Genomic DNA, 24,810 nt, shown 5'->3' on the forward strand with positions numbered 1-24,810 from the left:
GAACTGGGATGGAAGAGGCAGAATCAAACTCAGGCCAGTACAGGCATAATTCTTTGAATTTTAGGTACAGGCAGACAGAAAGGTATTCCATGAGAGAATCCAATCTGAAGATGAGAGGAAAGCAGTACAGCTTGGGTCACCTGTCTACACCAATGGGATCCCAGTCAATTTACTCTTTCAACTGGGGATCTACCATGCCAGTTATTATGCTAGATACTAGGTACAGGTGGAGGAAAAAACCCACTATGTTCTCACAACAGAGAGGAGTTAGGAAAAGTACCATACAGTAGAGAGAGGACTAGAATCCACATCTTCTGCCTCTACATCAAGAGATTTACAAATGGAATGCCTTAATAAACATATATCAAAACAATTCATAGAAACTCACTAGATTTTACGAATGTACAAAATTTAACTTTTCTACAACAAAATAAGCATCTATGGCAATGTCTCTGAGAAATGTTATGCTGATCTGATATTCTTACAGAAGAAAAACTTTATATTATGAAATAGAATGTAACTTCTAGCTTAAGATAAAGATGACAGAAAGAAAGATAGATCATGTAGTTACCAAAACATTAAAGAATACTCTCTTGTACAAAGCTAGCTAGGCTGGGACAGGCAAAGAGTTTGATTCCAATAACAAACCCCTGCAGAAAGGCAGCAAAGATAAAAGTCTGACAGAAGAGTGTTTCCACTATATTGTGGTGGGTTTTTCTTTATTTTCTTTATTTTAATTATGAGTGACTTGTTTTGTATTGCTTCGAGGCTTTCAATTCTAAAATTCAAGTGAAGTGTGTCTCAATTCTAAAATTCAAAATCATGCCAACAAAAGTAAAATAAATGAGAAGCACTACTTGAGATGAGGTTTATCCCATAAAATTTACATAAGATTTTTCATACAAAATTTTTCTCTTCTGTTGTACAAAAATATTTTCTATGTATTTGACACAGAGAGACAGTTTTTTCTGATAGAAAAATGCATAAGAACAGGAGATTTTTCAATCACATGAAGAAAAGCTAATCAGAGAATTTGAAAACTTTCAAAATTAAATTATTTCCTTTTATAAAACATTACAGTATAACAAAATCTTAAGAAAAAAAGATGTTTGTTAGATAGATGAATTTTGTGATCCAGCCTTTTAACATAATTACCTGTATTTCAATGCAAATTCAGCTCTGTATTTACATAGCTAAATAAAAGCTTTTGCAATTTTATTTCATCAGGAAAAAAAAGGAAAAGGAAGCCAGAAATGCCTAACATTTTAAAGAATTACTGTGGAAGATTATTTACAAAAATATCATCCACATCACACTAGACTCTACAACTTAAAATTCTGGTGAAAACCTATTTTAAATATTTATTTTTTATTAGATAGCAACTCCTTGAGGCCTCAACTTGAGAGAACTGGGTCTGCCCCCTCAGAGTTTCTACTTCACAAAGAATTCTAAAAATGTTTTCCAGCTCTTCATGAAATACCATCTAATTACAGAAAGACTAGTCAAAAGTAGATAAACACCTCTGTTCTAGAACAGCATATTCTATACTGCTAATTTGCACAATGGAGGTCCCAGTAGTGAGGTACCCACATCATGCACCCGGAGGAGGGATGGTAAGTTCAGGAACAACAGCCGTTATTAGATTGGGATCATCTCATGTTTGTGCAACCATGCTGACTTGTTCATGCCTAATATTTCAAAATAGTCAGTTAACTGCTTTCAACCTACACATCCCCTACCTGAAGGGGGGCAGTGAGGACTTCTAACAATGAGAATTTGTTTAGAATAAAACATCTCAAAAAAGAGCCATAAGAGGTTTTTGGGTTTTTTTTTCCTTTGAAAAGAGCAAAAGACGTAAATTTTGTTCTAGGATTTTGGAGTTACTTTTTAAGAAGACGCTTTCCAAGAAGCTAGGAAAGGTAAAGTAAGGAATTTAGTGACTCAAAACACAGAACTTCTTTCTGACCTCTATTTTAATAAAATAGCTTTCAAATGAGTCTAGTACCTCTAAGTTCCTTATAGACTCTCTTTTATTAAAAACAAGCACAGCATAATAGTCACTATGGCCAAGAATAAAGTTCATTCACCCTTCAGACCACAGAGAAAGATACTCTAAATGTGGAAAATGACAATATAATGAAACAAAAGGGGAAAGTGGTATCAAACAGGTAGGATATATTCTGATTTGTACTATTACTGATACTGCTACAATGACCAATTTCAAGATATGTATGGTTGTTGAAAACCAGCTCACAAAATTCCTGAAAATTTAACAATCCTCGAGTCCATATGAACAGGCGCCAGCACATGTACATATAGAACAGTCCCAAGAGTACAATGCAGGATCCTCCTCCACCAGCATCCATTAACATCCACCAGACAAACCATTTCCTCCCATGGGAAAAATAGCCCCAGGAAGCCCTTCTCTAGGAGAACTATAGCATAAGGACCAAAAAGAAAGCTGGAGGCCTATGTGCAAATCTGGTCCATAAACCAATTTTGTTTGACATTCAAAGGGTTTCTTCTCAAGAAAAACCTTAAAACTAGGAGATATTTTCTAAAAATCTAGAATTCTGGCTTCTCTTGAAAATAAGAAAAAAAGAACATAAGAAAAAATGCAGAAAATTATTCAAGAAATAAAGTAAGAAAGGTTTGCAGAACTCAAGATATATGAAGCTACTAAAAACACTGATCTAATTTGACAAATATAAAGAATATATGTAGCATGTATATATAATGAAGCATAATAATAACAAACTCCCTTAAAATCACCAAAGTAAGAAACAGGTCAGAACTAATACCCTATCTGCCCAGGTGTTCTTCACCTATTCTTCCACCTGCCTTCTCAAACCCAAAGTTAATCACCGAAGTCTGTGTTTATCATTCTCATATTTTTCCTCTGTGTGTGCATGTATATGTATGTGATTTCATTGCATTTACACATCTCTAAACTATATACTGTTTTGTATTGCTTTTAGTTTTACAAAATATTATATGTTGTTTTAATTCAACATTTTTCAAAGATTTATCTTTGCTGCTACATGTGTAAGTTATTTATTTGCAAGGCTGCCCATGTCCAACTGTACAAATATACCAAAACATCTATCCATTCCCGTCATTGATATTTGTTTGTTTTTAGCTTTTTACTATGAACAATATTGCTACTATAAACAGTATTTTTCTTATATCCTAATATAAGTAGTTTCCCTGGACACATGCAAAATGCCTATAGCATAGTGCTGTTTCAAACTCTAAGTAGCAAACCACTCATTAGAAGACCAAAATCAGGAAGTTTTAAAAATAAAATAGGATAGTATCAAACTGCAATGCACAAAGAAAGGTGATTATTTCATGAATCTTTGATACCCACCCACCCCTATGTGTTTACTGGACCAAATTGTAAGTATATTTGTTACTGTCTAGTAAAAACAGTCTTAAAGTCACCCTTCTAGGTAAATACCCCATAAAAATGTGAACTATTGACTCTTTTGGGATGTGGATGCCCAACTTTGTAAGATAGCACCAACAAACTTTTCCTAACCAGTTACACCAATTTATACTCCCATGGAAAATGTATAAAAACTTCCTGGTGATCCACTACCCCGCTAACTTTGGTAATGTCAGGCATAAGAATTTTCGGTTAATCTGGTAAATACAAAATAGCATCCCACTGTGGTATTAATCTGCATTTCTGTGATTGCATATGAGGTTGATCATCTTTCCATATGTTTACTTCCGATTTCCCTTTCCTCTTGTGTGAAACATTTTTCTGTCTTATTGACTTCCTGGCTGCATGTATGTATGCACGTGTTGATCCATGTCTGCATGTATATATACACGAATCCTTTGACAGCTATGTGTTTCAAGTCTTTTCTCCCAGTTTGTGGCTTTTCTTTCTCCTTTCTTCACAGTGTCTTTTAATGAACGGATGTTCTTAATTTCATAGAACTTATCAACCTTTCCTTTTGTTTTGTATTTTGTGTTTAAGAAATTTTTCACTCCATCAAGATCATATAAGTTTGTTTTACCTCATAAATGTAGTCAAATCTTTGCCGTCCCCAGTGTCCTCAATGCCTTCTCTCTCCTTATCAGTTCCCCTACTTCTGTGGGTCTGTTTTGGGTTCTATATTCCACTCCATCGGTCAATTTGTCTATCCCAAAGTCAGTAATATACCATCTTAACTTCCATATCTTTAAAATAAGTCTTGAGTACTAATAAGGCAAGGACTCTCATTTTCTTCTTCTTTAGAAATGTTCGGCTATTTGGGGGCCTCTTTTTATTTTTTTTTTGCGGTACGCGGGCCTCTCACTGTTGTGGCCTCTCCCACTGCGGAGTACAGGCTCCGGACGTGCAGGCTCAGCAGCCACGGCTCACGGGCCCAGCCGCTTCACAGCACGTGGGATCCTCCTGGACCGGGGCACGAACTCGTGTCCCCTGCATCGGCAGGCGGACTCTCAACCACTGCGCCACCAGGGAAGCCCTGGGGCCTCTTTATGCTCATCAAGTTTCTCACAAAATTAATGTACTTTTAAGTTAAATCTGTACATTGAATCATTTGTGAGAATCATCTTTTAGATACTGAATCTTCCTATTCAAGAAGATAATGTCTCTATTTAATTTTTTAATGTCTTACAATAATGTTTCATAATTTTTCCATACAGCCTGTATATGTTTCTAGATACATTTTTCTTCCTACTGTCAATAATATCTTTTTCTGACTGATATCTTTTGTCTGTTGCTATTGGAAAAAGGCAATTGATTATTTTTTAATATGGATCTTATATTCAGCCATCTTGCAATACTCGTTATTTCTAATAATTTGTGGATCCTTTTAGATTTTCAATAGAGACAATCACTTGAGAAAGATAGTGTTACATTTCTTCTTTTTCAGTCATTATTTTATTTCTATTTCCTGCCTTTCCACAAATGCCAGGATTTTCAGAACAATGTTGAATAGAGGTGGTGATTGCAGGCCTCCTGTCTTTTTCCTGATTTTAGGAGACCACTTTTACATTTTACTAAGAAATACCAGGCTAAGAAAGCTCCCTTCTATTCCTAGTTTACCTTTAGTTTTATCTATGATAGATTTGACATCTCTCATTCTTTTTATCAATCTACTGAGAAAAACACATGACTTTAATGTGGTATCTTTGTCTGGTTTTGGTATCAAGGTGATGCTGGCTTCGTAGAATGAGTTCAGAAACATTCCTTCCTTTGCAAATATTTTGTAATAGTTCACAAAGAGTAGGTGCTAGCGCTTTTCTAAATGTTTGGTAGAATTCACCTGTGAAGTTGTCTAGTCCTAGACTATAGTTTGTTGGGAGTCTTTTTATTATGGATTCAATATCATTACTGGTAACTAGTCTGTTGATATTTTCTATTTCTTCCTGGTTCAATGTTGGGAGATTGTACATCTACAGGAATTTTTCCATTTCTTCTAGGTTGTCCATTTTATTGGTGAAAAATTGTTCACAGTAATCTCTTATGATCCTTTGCATCTCTGTGGTGTCAGTTATAAATTCACCTTTTTCATTTCTGACTTTATTGATTTGGCCCCTCTCTTTTTCTCTTGATGAGTCTGGCTAAAGGTTTATCAATTTTGTTTATCTATATCTTTTGACTTACATGTAAAGTGATTATTGATGGGTAAGTAATTGCTGCCATTTTTAAAATTGTGTTTGGGTTGTTTTTGTAGTTGTTTTTTGTTCTTTTTTTTTGCTCTCTTCCCTTGTGATTTGATGATTACCTTTAGTGTTATGCTTGGATTCCTTTCTTGTTTTGTGTGTGTGTAACTATTATAAATTTTTGGTTTGTGGTTACCATGAGGTTTATGTATACCATTATATATGTATTAAGTAATTTATTTTAAGTTGCTCCCCTCTTAAGTTCAAATGCATTTTAACAACCCTGCATTTCCATCCACCCCAATATTTACTGTTTTGACATCATATTTTACATCTTTTTGTTTTATGTATCCCTTTACTACTTATTGTGGATATAGGTAATTTTACTACTTTCATCTGTTAACTTTCCTACTAGTTTTGTATTTGGTTGATTTACTACCTTTACTATATAGTTGCCTTTACCAATGATATTTTTTTCTTTCATAATTTTCACATTTCTAGTTGTGACCTTTTTTTTTTAATTTATTTTGAGGTGTGTTTATTACCCTTTGGACAAGTAAGCAGAACGTCCAATTGACCAAGATTCAAGGAGGGATGGTCAGAGCTGGCTTTAGAGGAAGACTGCGAGTCATATATGGAAATTTAACAAGGATCTAAGGAGGCTCCCTGGAGTGACAATGTTCATGGATCAATGAATATATGGGCCTGCTGGTCGGGTCTATTTTAGAAAAGTAAATTTGCTTTCTTGTAGGTAAATTCCAAAACCAGCTAATGTGGTCTCCAGGATCGCGGGGATATTATTAGAATCCCAGACAATGCTAAATTAGCAACCCCTTTCCCTTACTAATCTATCTAAAGACAAAAAAAAAAAAAGTACTGCCCAAAACCCTCTCCTCATGTTTTCATTTTTCCCAGTGTCTTTTCAGGATGAGCCCTGACAGATAGTTGAACAACTGCCCTTTGGACGGTGGCTGCAGAGAGCTGAGCAAAGGGTCTTGGAATTCTGAAATACAGATCAGATGACGTTCTTATAACTTAATTATCTTGAATTCTCTAACATTCTTTTACCTGTTGACATTATCATATTAAAATTTTATCATGCCTGAAATGTTTATTCTTGCAGTGAAAATCACTCCAGGTTACAATTTTTCCCCTTCTCAAAAATACTGCTATTTCTCTAGATGGTTGTTTTTATTCCATCATCCATCATGATAAAAACTAGATAGCTAGTGGGAAGCAGCCACATAGCACCGGGAGATCAGCTCGGTGCTTTGTGTCCACCTAGAGGGGTGAGATAGGGAGGGTGGGAGGGAGACACAAGAGGGAGGAGATATGGGGATATATGTATATGTATAGCTGATTCACTTTGTTATACAGCAGAAACTAACACATCCTTGTAATCAATTATACTCCAATAAAGATGTTTAAAAAAAAATGGCCTTTTCTTTTTCACTTACAGAAATCCCTTTAACGTTTCTTGTGAAGTTGGTTTGGTAGTGCTAAAAGCTTTTCTTGTCTGTAAAAGTTTTGACCTCTACATCAAATCTGAATGAAAGCCTTGTGGGTATTTTAGGTTGTAGGTTTTTCCCTTGCATCACTTTAAGTATATCATGCCACTACTTTCTGCTCTGCAGGGTTTCTGCTGAAGTCAGCTGATAATCTTATGGAAGTTCCCTTTTAGGTAACTTGTTACTCTTCCTTGCTGCTTTTAATATTCTCTATTCTCTCTTTAGTTTCGGTTTTTACCATTTTAATAATACAATGAATTGTATCTTGGTGTGGTCCTTCTTGGGTTGATGCTGTTTGGGGCTCTCTGTGCTTCCTGGGCCTGGGGATGTCTGTTTCCCATCCCAGGTTAGGGAGGTTTTCAGCTATTATGTCTTCAAATACGTTCTCTTCCCCTTTCTCTCTTCTCCTTCTGGGACCCCTATAATGCAAATGTTAGTATGCTTGATGCTGTCCTACAAGTCTTCTTAAACTGTCCTCATTTCTTTTTATTCTTTTTTTCTTTTTCTTCAGCTTCATTGATTTCCACTACTCCATCTTCTAGCTAATTTGTTCCTCTGTATCATCTAATCTACTGTTGATTCCTTCTAGTGTATTTTTTCTTTCAGTTATTACATTCTTAACCTCTGTTTAGGCATTTTATATTTTATACTCTTTGTTAAAAACTTCTATGTTTTCACTCTGTTCATCCAATCTTCTCCTGATTTCTTTGCTATGTATCAATATTTGGTAGTTCGGTTACATTTCCTGACCTTGGAGAACTGCCCTTTAGTAGGAGATGGCCTATCTGTTCCAGCAGCACACTCCTTCCTATCTGGTCACCAGAGCTGTATGCTCCAGGGGTGCCCGTTATGGAGACTGCACAGGCCCTTCTGTTATAGCAAGCTGACCACTTTGAATGGTCTGGCAGGCATGGCTGACCCCCAGTTCAGTTGGTTGCCAGGTCCTGCCTTATGTAGAGGCTGTCAGCTGCTGCTGGGTAGGGCTGGGTCACAAGGCAGCTGGCTGTGGATCCCCAAGGAGTCCCGAGGCTAATGTTGGCTCACTGGTGGGCAGAGCCAGGTTTCAGGGTGGGTGGTTACAGGACTTGGGTCCTTGGATCTAATGTTGATCTGCTGGTAAGTGACGCCAGATCTTGACACACCTGGCTACAGGGCCCAGGGTGTCCCAAAGATGGTGTCGTCCTGTTGGTGAGTGGGGCTGGATCCTAGAGAGGCCTGCTGAGGGGTCCAAGGTGTCTTGGAGCTGGTGTTGGCTTGCTAGTGGGCAGGACCAGTACCAGGGCCTAGGGTGGGATGGGGGGTGGGGTGCACCAGGGCAGGTCCTGCAAACGAGTTGGTAAAGTCGGTCTGGGGCTAGTGCCGGCCCACTAGTGGGCAAAGCCAGGTCCCAGAGTCTCTGGCTGCAGGGTCCTGGAGGTCCTGGAGTTGGTGTATCAACCTGCTGGTGGGCAGGGATGGGGCCCAAGGTGACCTGGGGCTGGTGCCTGTCTACTGGCTGGTAATGTTGGTCTAGGGTTAGTGCTGGCCAACTGGTGTGTACAGCCAAGTCCTAGGGTCTCTAGCTGCAGGGCCCTCAGGTGGAGGGACTAGTGCCGGGACTGTGCAGGGCTTGGTCCTGGGCCCTCTGGTGGACAGGGCGAGGTCCCAGGATGGCTGTGGGCTCAGGGAGTCTTAAGGCAGCTGGCAGGCTGGTGGGTGGGGCTGTGTCCAGCCCAGCTAGTTGCTTTGCCTGAGGCATCCCAGTACTGGTTGTGAAAGGCTGGTGGGTGGGGCCAGGTCCTGGAGCTAATAAGCTAAAGGGAGAATTCCAAATTGGTGCTTGCCAGCATCAGTGTCCTAATGGTAGAATGAGTTCCCAGAAATGTCTGCCACCAGTGTCTATGTCTTCAGAGTGAGCTGCAGTTGCCTCCTGCCTCTCCAGAAGGATCTCCAAGATCAGCAGTTGCATCTGAATCACACTCTTCTCAAACTACTGCTTCTGCCTTAGGTCCTGGAGGATGCAAGATTGTGTGTGTACCCTTTAAGAGTGGAGTCTCTATTTCCCACAGCCCTCTGGCTCTCCCAAAAGTAAGCACTGCTGGCCTTCAAAGCCAAACATTCTGGGGTCTTGTCTTCCCAGTGTAGGATGGCTGTACACCAGAAACTAACACAACATTGATATATATATATATATATATATATATATATATATATATATATATATATATTCTTTTTTACATTCTTATCCATTATGGTTTATTACAGGGTACTGAATATAGCTCCCTGTGCTATATAGTAGGGCCTTGTTGTTTATCTATTTTACAAACAATAGTTTGTATCTGCTAATCCCAACCTCCTAATTTATACCTCCCACTCCCTTCCCATTTGATAACCATAAGTTTCTCTTCCATGTCTGTGAGTCTGTTTTGTAAGTAAGTTCATTTGTATCATATTTTAGATTCCACATATAAGTGATACCATATGATATTTGTCTTTCTCTTTCTGACTTACTTCACTTAATATGATAATACCTAGGTCCATCCATGTTGCTGTAGACTGCATTATGAAATGTAATGAAGATTTTAGGATCCAGCACATGATACCTTTTTATAAATATTTCACATGTTCATGAGAAGTATACATACACTCTAATCTGGGGTTAAGAGTATATTAAACCAAACTTGGTACTCAGGTTGTTCAAATCTTTATTTTTAAGGTCTTTTGACCTCATTGATAAGTTGGGAGAGATGGGTTGCGATTATCCACAATGACAGAGGATTTGACAGTTTCTCCTATATACATCCAATATAGCTTTATTTGTACATTTTCAGATCTTTGTTTTCAGGTGCATACAAGTTCAGTATGACATTTCCTAAGAAATTTAAACTTTTATCATATGCAGTGACTATCTTACTAATAATCCTTTTTATCTCAAAGTATATATCTATATACCTCTTTCCTTTGGTTAGTCATCTCCTGGCATAAAAAGAACTATACCAGATGTGGCTATTATTAACAATACACAGCCTATTTACATTTTTTAATTAGATCTAAACATCTCTGTCAACAGCAAGTTTAATCAACTGACATTAATGGTAATTACTTTACTTATTTCAACATCTTACTATTTAATTTGTCCTAAGATTATGCTTCTTTTTATATTTTTTATGGATCTGATGAACTTTCTTTTGGTTTTTGTTTTGTTTTGTTTTTCTTACTACTCCCTTCACCCTCCAACTCATCTGTAAGCTTTATGCTCTGTTTCCATGAAGAATATCTTAGGACCCCTATCAAAGGATACACAGGCCTTAAAACCTTTCATCTCTGAAAAGCAAAAACCAATGAAAAGCCCTGAGCCAAGCGTGAAGCAATGTATCCAAATTAGAACTGAAAGTCAGTAGATTTTTTTAAATATATAAATTTAAAAAGTGGAAGACTAGAATTAATTCTAAAAAACAGAAAAAATAAAAAAGCTAGAAGACATCTGAGATGGATGGATAGATGGATTGCAGTGAGGGAGGGAGAGAGAGAGAGAAAGGGCAGGTGAGAGGGAGAAAGGAAAGAAATCAGGCCATGTGTCTGCTTCAGCACAACCTGTGAGCTAATATGGTTTTTCTATCTTTAAATAGGTAGAAAAAAATCTATTTAAAATACTATTTCATAATCTATAAAAATTATATGGAATTCAAATTTCACTGTGCATGAAATTTTACTGTAACAGAAAAACACACATTTTTTTACACATTGTGGCTGCTTGAGCACTGTTTGTCAAAGTTGAGTAGCTGGTACAAGACAAGGATGTCTCCTGTCACTAGTCCTTTTCAACATCATGCTAGAAGTCCTTACTAATGCAATTAGACAAGAAAAGGAAATAAAAGGTAATACAGACTGGGAAGGAAGACATTAAACTGGCTTTGTTTGCAAAATATATTTTCATGCATGATGTGCAGAAACCTGAAAGAATTAACAAAAACATTCCTGGAACAAATAAGCAATTATACCAAGGTTGCAGGACACAGAGTAAATATACAATAAGTCAATCATTCTTTTATATACCAACAACGAACAAGTGGAATTTGAAATTAAAGACACAATATCACTTACACTAAGACCCCAAATAATGAAATACTTAAGATATAAATCTAACAAAATATGTACAAGATCTATATGAGGAAATTAAACTAATGCTTGAAATCAAGGAAGAACTAAATAGAGAGAAGAAATTCTGTGTTCATGGATAGGAAAACTCGATATTGTCAAGATGTAGATTCTTCCCAATTTAATCTATGCAATGCAATTCTCAATCAAAAGCACAGCAAGTTATTTTGTGGATATTCACAAACTGATTCTAAAATTTATATGGAGAGGCAAAAGAGCCAGAATGACCAACACAATATTGAAAGAGAACAAAATTGGAGGACTGACAGCAACCAATGTCAAGAGTCACTATAAAGCTACAGTAATTGAAGACAGTGCGGTTACTGGCAAAAGAATAGACAAATAAATAAAGGAACAGAACACAGAAACAGATTGCATAAACACAGTCAACTGATCTTTGACAAAGGAATAAAGGTAATATAATGGAACACTGATAGTCCTTTCAACAAATAGTGCTGAAACAACTGGACATCCAGAGGCAAAAACATGAATCTAGACACAGACCTACACCCCACAACAATTAACTTAAAATGGATCACAGATCTAACTGTAAAGCACAAAACCATCAAACCCCTATAAGATAACATAGGAGAAAACCTAGAAACCTTGGGTATGACAATGACTCTTTAAATACAACACCAAAGGCACAATCCATGAAAGAAATAATGGATAAGTTTGACCCTAATAAAATAAAAAACTTCTGCACTACGAAAGATAACGTCAAGAGAATGAGAAGACAAGCAACAGATTAGGACAAAGTATTTGCAAAAGACATACCTGATAAAGGAATATTATCTAAAATATACAAAGAACTCTTAAAACTCAACAATAAGAAAACAATCCAATTAAAAACTGAGCCAAAGACCTTAATAAACACCTCACCAAAGAATATATACAGATGGTAAATAAGCCTATTTGAAAAGACACTCCACGTCATATGTCATCACGGAAATGCAAATTAAATCAACTACGATCTACCACTACACACCTATTAGAATAGCCAAAATCTGGAACACTGACAACGCCAAATGCTGGCAAGGATGTAGAGCAACAGAACAGAAACTCATTTACTGCTGGTAGGAAGGCAAAATGGTACAGCCACTTAGGAAGACAGTTTGGCAAATTCCTATAAAATTAAACAGACTCTTACCACATGATCCAGCAATCGTGCTCCTTGGTAGTTACCCAAAGGAGTTGAAAACACATCCACTCAAAAATCTGCACACAGATGTATATAGCAGCTTTATTCATAGTCGCAAACACCTGGAAGCAACCAAGGTGTCCTTCAGTAGGTAAATGGAGAAACTGTGATACATATTGTTCAGCAATAAAAAGAAATGAGCTATCAAGGCATGAAACGACATGGAGAAAACTTTAATGCATGTTACTAAGTGAAAGAAGCCAATCTGAAAAAGCTACATATTACACGATTCCAACTATATGATGGAAAAATATGGAGAAAGTAAAACATGGTTGCCAGAGAGGGCAGAAGGGACGGATAAGTCAAGCACAGAGGATTTTTAGGGCAGTGAAAACACTCTGGACAACACTATAATGATGGGTACATGTCATTTTACATTTGTTCAAACCCATGGAATGTAAAACACCAAGAGTGAACCCTAACATAAACTATGGACTTGGGTAATTATAATGTGTCAACATAAGTTCATCAACTGTAACCATTGTGCCTCTCTGGTGTGAGATATTAATAATGGGGGGGGGGAGACTATGCATATTGTGGTGGCAGGGGATATATGAGAAATCTCTTTACCCACCCCTAAATTTTGATGTGAACCTAAAACTACTCCTGAAAAATAAAGTCTTTAAAAAAAAGAAAAGTTGAGTTACTGCAATAGAGACCATAATACCCCTGCAAAGCCGAAAATATCTGCTATCTGTCCCTTTAAGAAAAAGTTTCCTAGCCCCTGGTTTAATGTACTAAACGAACAAATTTGATCAAGACAGTTTTTACCTGCCCTTCAAAGTCTCACTAAGTCACCACCAAAGACATCTTAAAAATTTTATGTCCATTGTAATGCTGTAGTGAAAAGTATCATTACCTAATATTAGGGAACTCATGGAATAGGAAAAAGAGTACTGGATCAGGATCCAGAACAGAAATAGTACAGCTTCAACCAGTGAAAAGAAAAATCTACTACAAAAAAAGTAGTTCTTCATTTAAAAAGCATCAGAAAAATTCCAATTTCAGATTCAATAAAATAGAAAGAGGCTGGGAACAAACATCAACGTAATGTTTATAACTGAACCAGTCTTAGCCATTCATCCCAGCATATATAGAGAGTTACAGATAGCATCAACTTCTACTTCCAAGATCAAGTTCTCTGACCAACATGGAAACCAAATCCATGCTCTGCCTCAGAAGACATCTATCTCACCATATGGTTGAAGCTGGAGAGAGAAGCAGAGGAGAGTCTTCAATAACACTGGCAGAGGATAAACAAAAGTCATGAAGGTGACAAGAAACATTCTAGAAACCAAAACACATATATTTTTTTAAAAACTTAGCTCTAAAAAAAAAGGAAACAACAATAACAAAACCACACAAGACCCCAAAAGATGCCACATGGTCAAATTCTAATCTTTCAAATAACAGATGATTTCCCTGTATAGTACAGAAAAAGGTGAAAAACTTTTCACTTCATTCTATGAAGGTTGTATAAACATGATACCAAACCAGAAAGGGTAACACAAAAAACAAAATTAGAAGATTCCCATCTCGTTTATGTTTATATCAAAATATATAAAATTAAATCCAGCAGTATATATTAAAAACCACCATAACCACGAACCACAATGACCAGGTAGTGTTTATTCTACTAATACAAGGCCAGTGCAGCATCAGTAAGACTATTAATACAATTCAGTATAATAAAATCTGAGACAAATTTTAATATATACCATCCTGACACATAACAAAAAGGCAGCTGACAAACTTTAACCCTTATTCTCGATTAGAAAAGAGTAGCAAACTCCTAAAGAAGTTGAAATAGTAGAAAACTCTCTGAACTTGATATTTATCGGCAAAATATTAAAAGCATTCATTAAACTCAAATAAAGGTAAGGATGAACATGATCCCTTCAACAGCTGAATATTGTACCAAGAACCTTAGCCAATGTGAGAATATATGAAAAATATGTTAAGATTAAAATGCTGGAAACAGAAGAGATTAATATTGCATTTTTTATATATAATGAACTTTTTTTGTTTTCTGGAAAACACAAGAAAATTAATTGAGAAAAAACAATGGCTTATACAAGTACAAGCACATAAAATTTACCAAATTTCCTACGGACCTACAACAATAACCAGACTTCATCAGAAGTACGGTGAAAAGATCCCATTCAAAGGAATAAATGCTATAAAATAGCTAGGGATAAATCTGAGGGGGAAAAAAGATACAAGACAAAGCCAATGTGAAGAAAACTTCTTTGACGAACATTAAAACATGAATGACCACCCCCTCAAAATAAGAGCCATGCATATCATGGATGGAAAGATTTAGTATCATAAAAATGTCAATTCTTTATAAACAAGATTTATAGAAATTCCAATCGAAGTCTCATAAGAGTATTTTTCTTCTTCACTTTAAAATTAATAATTCTAAACTCATTTGGAAGAGTTGATGTGTGAGAATTAGCAAAGAAAATCTTCAAGGAAAAAAGAAAAATAATAATGACGGGAACTTTGTACCCTCTAGATATTAAAGCTCCTAGAAGTGAATTAGGGTGGAACATTAAGAGGCAATACCTGTAATAAATTTAACAACAAAAGATTAATACAAAATTGGCTTTAGGTAAATAGTTATTAAATAATGCTATAGAAAAGAGGATAAAGAATGTGAAAAGGCAATTTACAGGAGGGGAAAAGCAAGTCTAATCTGAAAAGATATACTAGCATCTGAGAAAGTGAAAATTAAAATGCTAAGATTATTTTTTTCTTCAACTCTGGCAAATTTAAAAAATAACAACATTAAATGCTACAAGACTATAAGGAAACAGGTACTGTCATGTGATTGATGGGAATATAAATTATTACCATCTTTTTGCAACATAATCTGGTAGGATTTATTAAAATGTAAAATGAACACATGATACTTAGAACTGCAATACCATGTTTAGCAATCTTATAAATATACATACTAATGTTCTAAAAGACTTTGTACAAAGATAATCACTGCTTTACTATAAATAACAAAAATGGCAAAACCCCACAAAAACAAAACAACAAAAACATCCTAAGTGTTCATTAATGAAGAAATAGTTTCAAATTTTGGATAAACTATGCTATGGATTACTAAGTAGTAATGTATTAAAGAGTATTAATAATAAATTGATATATACTGAAATATAAACACTACACAGAAATTTATAATTCTAAGGAGATAGTATGATCCCGTTTATGTAAAAAACAAAAAAAATCCCAATCTATAAATATGTCTGTGTATGCAACTATTTAAGAAATATAAATACTTATGTCAAAGGCTTATGCCAAATTATTCTTTGTTTTCTAATAATTACCTCTATATGCCATGTCATCATAAATAGGAGGCATCTTTAATTATAAAAAAAATTTTCACAACTTTTCAAATTAAATATATTACATGCTGTTTTACAACCAGCTATAGGTCATGACTATCTAACTATATAAATATTTTAGCCAAAGCTTATACATAAAGACAATGTGCAACTTTTAAAATCTGACATTTAAGGTCACCTTCAGCATGCTAAAAGGAGAATTTAATTGTGCTTACCGATTTCATTAATCACTGCTCTTATTTTGGAGACAAAAGGACCAACTTCACTGGAATTCATTTTGACTCTTTCCTTAAGGTCAGCACCTGCAAAGTATTTTATTTACAAATATAATCTAGTTATAAACAAAATTTTAAGGCAACAAACTGAACATTTACTTAAGATTTATATATAACTTGAAGACAGACTAGATTTATCTATCAAAGGAATTACAGTATCTAAGTTTTCCTTCCCAAAGACCAGCACCAGGTTGAATATAATATTTGTTTGTTCATGTATCTACCATGTGCTTAAAGTAATGCTTCTCAAACTTCATGGTCTCAGAACCCCTTTATACTCTTAGAGAAGGAGGCATTGTTAACATTATATATATCTACCAATAGTTATTCTATTAGAAAATGAAACAAAATTTTTAAAATATTTATTTTTTCATTGAATAATACAAATAAACCCATTCCTGTTAACATAAATGATTACAGACTGATGCCACTTTCTTGGTTCTTGAAAAGATGCTGGCTGTTCTATCCACCACTGTTGCTGTCCCATCAGTGCAAATGCCAACCCAATGAAAAGGGCAAATCACACCTTCCTGCTATGAAAATCATTGTGACTTCATGGATGCCCACCCTGGTGACTGCAGATCACATTTGAGAATCACTGGCTTGAAAGTATATGCAAATAGACAATTTCATAATTATGACTTTATCACAGAATCATAACTTTGGAACAGATAAAAATAAACATAAGGAATTCCTTAAGGGATTAAACTGTTTACTCTGTGGCTCAACAAAGACCTTCTTTTTAATAAAATTAAACTCACTGAGAAAAGGTATCCCCATTAAAATAAATAAACAAAAAACAAAGTAAAATTACAGCATAGATAGTATATACTCAGCTACTTATTTTCTTATTAGCCCATTATAAATTGATCATGACTAGATGTAACATCAAGTAGCAGCTGATTCTGAGCCCATATACTTCCTGTGGAAGTGACAACTGCAGTTGACAAAACACATATCCTACAACCCATCAGTTCTTAGGTATATATACCCTAGAAAATCTCTCAAATATATGCCCAAGGAAATACATACAACATTCAATACAACATGTATAAAAATAGCAGAAAAGTGGAAAAAACCTAAATATCCACTAAAAGGATTAATAATAAAACTGGGACATATTTATACAACAAAATGTTATATGTGCAGCATGAAAATGAAGGAATTAGAGTATAAATATGGATAAATCTAATGATGTTGCAGGATTTATAATTATATAAATAAATACAATACATATTTATCATTATATATAATTACTGAAAGATACACAGGATAATAACCATTTAAATAAGTTTTTAAAAGAAGAATGCTATGTAGGGATATAAAACATACATGGAAATGATAAATTCCAAATTCAATTGGTGGTGACCTCTGTGGGGGAGGGAGAGAGATGTGATTGGCAATAGACACAGAGAACTTCAATCTTATTTGTAATACTGTGTTGCTTAAGTTAAGTGGTGGGTACTCAATATGGTAGGTAGTCATGATTTTTGGATGTCTGATACATGTCTTCATAATTTTTTCCATGGAGAATTAAAATTTAGCATGGAAGAAAAATGTTAGTAGTGTCAAAAGAATTCTAAACTAGTAGGATGTATTTGTTAAAGAAATAATGTTTCAACTCACTGTCATTTAACATTAAGAATATAATTTTAAATTGAGAATATAAAATGTTGCCTAGTGCATGTTAGCTAACACATATAGGTTAATAAAAGTAGCTAAATGTAGTGTGGTATGGGGGAAGGCAATAGACGAAAGAGGAGCCAAAGCAATGAGGAACTGAAAGCTGATGGGACACATAGGGACTCTGGATGAGGTGGTCCTGAAGGAGCCCCTGTAACTCTATCATGGGATCCATCACGTCCTCTGGCCTCAGGGCACCATTAGGGTACCCTCTAACACAGCTCTAACTAGAGCTCCAATAGGGGGCTTTCACCAACATTCTGCCCCTGTGACCACACAGCAGGCTTTGAAAACCACACTCAGGTTAAAGAGACTAGGCTGCTGGAATCCATGCCAGGACCTAAAGGGAATCAAGGTTTGCTCTTAACACGTGTGGCCCATTAACTGCACACTAGTCCCAGCAGAGAAGTGTAGAAGATGTGTCTCCTTATGGAATGCAGCTTTATCCACACAATGGTATGAGACAGAAAATAAGTATCTTTAAAGTGAAGAAAGAAAATAACTGCCAATCTAGAATTCCAAACAAATCAAACCTATCCTTCAAAATGATGGTGAAATAAAGACATTTTACACACCCACTCACAGACACACACACCCACAAACAACAATTTGTCACCAGCAGACCCACGTGAAAATAAACGCTACAGGGAATTCTTCAAGCAGATTATGAGAGTAGAGTTTTAAAGCTTATTTTATACTCCTTACAAGTGATACGTCTTAAAATATAAGGGCACAGACTGGCTAAAAGGGTAAAAAACTTGCAAACATTAAGCAAAAGAAAACTTGTAAAGTTACCTTCATCTCTGACAAAAGAGAAGTAAGGCAAGAAACATCACTCAAACTAGAGGGTTATTTTATAATAATAAATATGATGATCCATTAAAAAAGCCATAAGAATTCTAAATTGGCATACATAAAAAAGACAGCCCCAAAATACATAAAGCAAAAACTAACAGAACTAAAATGAAAAACTGCCAAGTCTACAACCACAGTGGATTTTAACAGACTTTTCACAGTAACTGATAAAGCAAGCAGTCAAATATCCTTTCAAATATTCCTATCAAGAAATAAAAAATCGGAAAAAATTAATCCCAAAGTAGAAACTGGAGCAAAAAAAACCTTTTAAATAGAAAACAAATGTGCGAGAGAAAATCAAAATAGTTGGTTCTTTGAAAAAAAACTAAAATAAATAATAGACCTTTTAGCAAGACTCATCATAGATAATCAGAGAAGGCACAAGTCCCAATCGAGAATGAAAAGGAGGGTAATACTAAGGATTTTACAGACAATAAAACAATATTATTAAAAACTTTGGCCCAAAGGATTTGAAAAATGACAGGAAATGAACAAATTCCTAGGAAAACACAACTTATTAAAACTGACAAAGAAATAGAAAATCTGAAAACACAAATACATATTAAAGAAATTGAATATGTAATTAAAAACTTTCCTACAAAGAAAACTGCATGCCCATATGGCTCCAATAGTAAATTCTTCCAAACATATAATGAAAAACATTTACCATCAATCTTAAAAATGCTGACATGGAGAACAGCAAAACAAAAACTTGAACAGAACATTGTAAGAAAAAAACATGACGGGCCAATTTTTCTCATAAATAAAGTCTCAAAAAATCCTAAACAAAGTATCAGTGTATCATACCTAGTAGTAACATAAATAAAATATATCAAGACCAATTTATACTCAGTCAAGATTTATGACTGGGCTTACATTTTTAATATTAATTTTTTTAATTTATGAAATTTTTAAATTTATGTAATTGAGAAAGGTGAAAAACATAAATTTTCAGTAGGGTCAGAAAAGTAGTTGATAAAATTCAACACTCATTCTTTAACATCTTCACTGAGGTATAATTTACATAAAATAAAATTCAGTCATTTAAAATACACAATTCAATATTTTTTAAGTAAATTTACAGAGTTGTACAACCATCACCACAACCCAGTTTTAGAACATTTCCATTATCACAGAAAAGGTCCCTCACACCCATATGCAGTCACTCCCTGTTCTCACTTCTAGCCCCAAACTAATCTACTGATATTTTCCTATAACTTTGCCTTTTCTGAACATTTCATACAAATAAACTCATATAATATATGGTCTTCTGTTTCTTTCTTTCACACAGTGTAGTGTTTTTCAGGTTCATCCATGATATAAAGATGAATCAGTATTTTTTATCTTTTTATTACCAAATAGTATTTCATTGTAGGGACAGACATTTTGTTTATCCATTCATTGGTTGATGGACATTTGGGTTGTTTCTACTTTTTTGGCTATTATGAAAAATACTACCATGAACGTCTGCATACAAGTCTTTGTGTAGAGAAATTTTTTCACTTGTCTTGGATAGAGTGAAATTGCTGGGCTATATTGTAAATTTCTATTTAACTTAAAAAAGAAAAGAAGGAAAAAAACCTGCCACTGTTTTCCATAGTGGCTGCACCACTTTACATTCCTATCAGTAATGCCTAAGGGTCTCTATTGTCCTACAAGGTCACCAACACTAGTCTGCCCTTTTATCATAGCCATTTTAGTGGACATGAAGTGGTATTTATTATGGTTTTAAATTTGCATTTCCCTAATGACTAATGAGGTTAGCATCTTTTCAAGGTGCTTATTAGCCATTCATACAGTTTCTTGAGTGAAATGTCTATTCAAATCTTTTGCTCATTTTTTTGATGGATAATTTATTTTATTCTTACTGGGTTGTAAGAGTTATATCTTGCATGCAAGTCCTTTTTCAGAAATATGATTCAATATTTTCTCCCTGTGGCTTACCTTTTGATGATTCTTGATGGTTTTTCAAAGTTTAATTTTAATGAAGTCCAATTTATCAATTTTTTGTATTTTATTACTTGTACTTTTGGTGTCCTCTCTAATTAACACTCATTAATTAAAAATTCATAGCAAAGAAAAGAATCTTTTTGATTTTATAAAGAGTAATTACAAAATACCTATAGCTAACACCACCTTTAATGGTCAATTACTTCCTCTCAGAGACCAAGAATGAGAAAAGGTATTCTTTATCACTTCTACAGATGGGAACAGATGTACTAGTCTGTGTAATAAGAAAATTTTTTTAATTACAAGGAACAGAAGGAAAAAATAAAACTGCATAATTAGCAGATGACTTAATTATACATGAGGAATATCCAAAAGAATTTACAAACCATAAAAATAAGTGAATTTAGTAAGGTTGCTGGATACAGGTTCAATATTAAAAAATCAACTTTCTATGTACTAGCAAAAGAAATTTGTGAAATTTTAGAAAGATACCATTTATATTAACATTCAAAGATCAAAGAGCCAAGGAATAAATCTAATAAAAGATGTACAAAATCTTGACACTAAAAACCTACAAAATCTAAATTAAAGTCCTAAATAAATGGAGGAATATATCATTTCATGTGTTAGAAGATTCCATACTAAAAGATGTAAATTCTCTCCAAATTAATAGATTCGGTGTGGTTCCAATCAAAATCCCAATGATTTTTAGCAATTGACAAAGTGGATATGCAAAAGCCCAATAATAGTCAAGATAATCTTGAAGAAGAAAAAGCTGGAGAATTTATATTAAAATAAGATGTATTATAAAGCTACAGTAATTAAGAAAATGGGACACTGGCTCAAAGATAGAGAAACAGAGCAATGGAACAGAATAGCAAGTCCAGAAAAGACCTGCTTGATTTATGACAAAGATGGCACTGCTGGAACATTCCAATAAATGGAGCTGGGACCACTGAAGGTTCATATGGGGAAAAACAATTCTTGACCCTTCATATCATATACACACACAAATCAGTGCATTACAGCCTAAATCTGAAAGGTAAAACAAATAACTTCTAAATGAAAATATCCAAAGATATCTTTAAGATTTTGGTATAGACAAAGATTTTTAAAAGGTTTTTCCAACACTTTTAAAAGGAAAACACTAGAGTTCTTTAAAATTAAAAACTTCTGTTCATCAAAGGACATCATTAAGCGAGTGAATATGCAAGTAAAAGAGTGGGAAATGGTATCTTAAATACATGTGTCCTGTGCATGTAAAGAACTATAAATCAGGAAGAAAAATATAAATAACCCAACTATAAAATATAGGCAAAAGATTCATACAGATAATTCACGAAAGAGAATATAACACTGGCTAATAAAGAGATGAAAAGGAATACAACATGACTAATCATCAAGGAAACACCGATTACAAACACAGATAGTTGGGGCTTCCCTGGTGGCGCAGTGGTTGAGAGTCCGCCTGCCGATGCAGGGGACACGGGTTCGTGCCCCGGTCTGGGAAAATCCCACATGCCGCGGAGCGGCTGGTCCCGTGAGCCATGGTCGCTGGGCCTGCGTGTCCGGAGCCTGTGCTCCGCAACGGGAGAGGCCACAACAGTGAGAGGCCCGCGTACCGCAAATAAAAACAAAAAAAAAAAAACACCACAGATAGTTTTATAAGCAGTACAGTGCTAAAGTGTTGGTGAAGGTATAGAGCAATGAGAACTTTGATTTAATGCTGCTGGGAGTAAAACTGGTAAAAAAAAATCACCATCCCAAGTATACACATCCAACAGAAACACATGATATGTACACTAAAGGACACGTATAAGCATATTCACAGAAGCATTATTCAGAATAGCTGAAACCAGCAACACCCCAAACATTCATCAACAGCAAAATGAATAAATTGTGAAATATTCCCACAAATATGAATATAACTATTCCTAGACGAACAGTACATACTGAATCCCACAAACGTGTTGAGAAGAAGTCAACCTTAAAAGATACATGCTGGATAATTCCAGTTACATAAAGTTTGAAAACAGGCAAAATTAGTATTTGGTAATAAAAATCAGAAAAACCTCCACTATCTTTCGGGTGAGAGATGGTTAATGATAGGAAGAAGCATAACGGATGAATTATGGTGTGCTGGTAATGGTAGTGTTCATTTCTTAATTTGGGTGGTGATTGCACAGGTGAGTTCATTTTGCAGAAATTTAACTTACAGTTTGTGCAATTTTCCCTATGTATATTATAATTCAATTTAAAAATTTACGTTAAAAAAAATTCCTTCTGCAGCTAATCAGGCCTCTTTTCTCTGTGGAGGCCTGGTGTGCAATGGCTGCAAAAAGCAGCCACACACACACCATTGTAAAGCAATTATACTCCAATAAAGATGTTAAAAAAAAAAACAAAAAAACAGATAACTAAGGCACTAACGAAAAAAAAAAAAAAAAAAGCTGCTTCCTTGGTAGTGCATGCAGCCTGTTGCTTATATGAGTTGCCCTAAAGGACCTTCGAGACAGCCCTTACCAGTGGACATTCATGTCTGACATCATGCTCTGCCCAATCTAGGCTCCAGACAGGTATACAGGGTGCCTTTGGAAAGCCCCAGCACGCAGTGGCCAGGGTCCACACTGGCCAAGTCATCACGTCCATCCGCACCAAACTGCAGAACAAGGAGCAAGTGATTAAGGCCCACACAGGGCCAAGTTCAAGTTTCTGGGCCCCAGAAGATCCACATCTCCAAGTGGATGAATCTGAAGACATGGTGGCAGAAAAGTGGATCATCCTGGATGACTACGGGTCAAATACATCCCTAATCGTGGGCCCCTTGGACAAAAGGCAGACCCTGCACTCATGAAAGCCGTGGTGCTTTCCCTTCCTTACTCATGCCCACCAATAAATCCAACTTTCCTGCCCAAAAAACAAATGGAAAAAAATGACAAAAAAAATTCCTGACTTCATACACATTACCTGCTCCAGCTACCACCAATTTCTCTCCTCTTTTTTTAAAGCCGAACTCCTCAAAAGGGCTGTCTTTCTGTCTCCCACCCTCTCCTCTTACACTATGTCTCTAAACAAGGGGGACAAAAAGATACTAAAAAATAAATATAATAAATAACCAAGATAAAAAGTGATAAATGTTTGGGAGTAAAAATAACAGGAAAGTGTGACTCTAGAGTGCAGAGGGAAGTAAAGTTGTGAACCACGTTACAATATTAAATAGTATGATCACACTGGTCTTACTGAGAAAGTATAATAAAATTCAGTAAGATCTCTGTAGTCCATATATTCCTGATAATTTAATATTTGGTTCTAAGTTACATATTTTTAATTATTTGTATTGCTTTTGCAGTATCTACCGCAAACTCTTTTCAACTAAATATGTAGTAATCAGAAACATAATACCCCAAGTAGACAATGCATGGAGTTAATATACCATTTAACAATTCTATGAGAATATAGTTCATTTAAATATTGCCCACTAAAATGGTCCTCTCCTAAAATACTTGGACCTTTTTTTATAAATTCCTTCTTTTGAATATGCTTTAGGATTACTATGTAGTAAATTTCTACCTACTTATGTTTGTCGTGGACTAGTCCAGTGAGTAGAGAAGTTATGTAAAACAATGATAATATTCTTTGTTGTACACTGCAGGATACCTAGCTTTCTTGGCCCCCAGTAACCAAATGATAGTAAAGCCTCTCAGTCATTGTGACAAGCAAAAATGTCCCCCTAAATTCTAATATCTTCCCCAATGAGTGTTACCATCCCTCTTGAGAGCTAATGCTCCAAGTCAGTGGTCTTCAACATTTTTTGTTCCCATTACAGCTGAAAAGAATTTTGAAAAATGATGCATTCCCTTGAACAGTTTTATACTGACATCTAAAATTTTTCATAATTTAAATAGTTGCAAGGATTGCCGTGCACTATAAACACTGGCACCTTAAAATACAACTGATATATATCATTGTCAATGCATCCAGTGGAATCTACATACCAGCGACTTGACTCTCAAAATCATTCATGTCTAAAACAAGAAACAAATCCTTGCTTAACGATAAGAAATACTATGTCATTTATTTTCTTTATGAACAACTTTATGAAGTGTTGTATTTCTACAACACTTTGCTGCAATTTTTTTCTGATGCAATCAGCTTTTATGCTTAAAATTCTTCTTTTGACCACTGTCACATTTCTTTGCAACAAAACATATATATTGTAT

The 24,810-nt window shown here is 35.1% G+C and overlaps 1 protein-coding gene and 2 pseudogenes across 4 annotated transcripts in view; 2 read left to right on the forward strand and 1 right to left on the reverse strand.

Moving 5' to 3' along the window:
- Window positions 1-24,810, reverse strand: part of AUH (AU RNA binding methylglutaconyl-CoA hydratase) — a 159,609-nt gene that overhangs the window by 88,305 nt on the left and 46,494 nt on the right. For all 4 annotated transcript variants that reach the window (XM_060015103.1, XM_060015102.1, XM_060015101.1 and 1 more), the window contains one exon: window positions 16,043-16,129. In XM_060015103.1, the coding sequence (XP_059871086.1) occupies window positions 16,043-16,129 (87 nt within the window). The remainder of the gene's footprint in view (window positions 1-16,042; window positions 16,130-24,810) is intronic.
- On the forward strand, window positions 22,874-22,962 carry LOC132427757 (small nucleolar RNA SNORA70; annotated as a pseudogene).
- Window positions 23,016-23,108, forward strand: LOC132427755 (small nucleolar RNA SNORA70; annotated as a pseudogene).

Source organism: Delphinus delphis, chromosome 6 (genome assembly GCF_949987515.2).
Source record: "Delphinus delphis chromosome 6, mDelDel1.2, whole genome shotgun sequence".
Classification (NCBI taxonomy): Eukaryota; Metazoa; Chordata; class Mammalia; order Artiodactyla; family Delphinidae; genus Delphinus; species Delphinus delphis.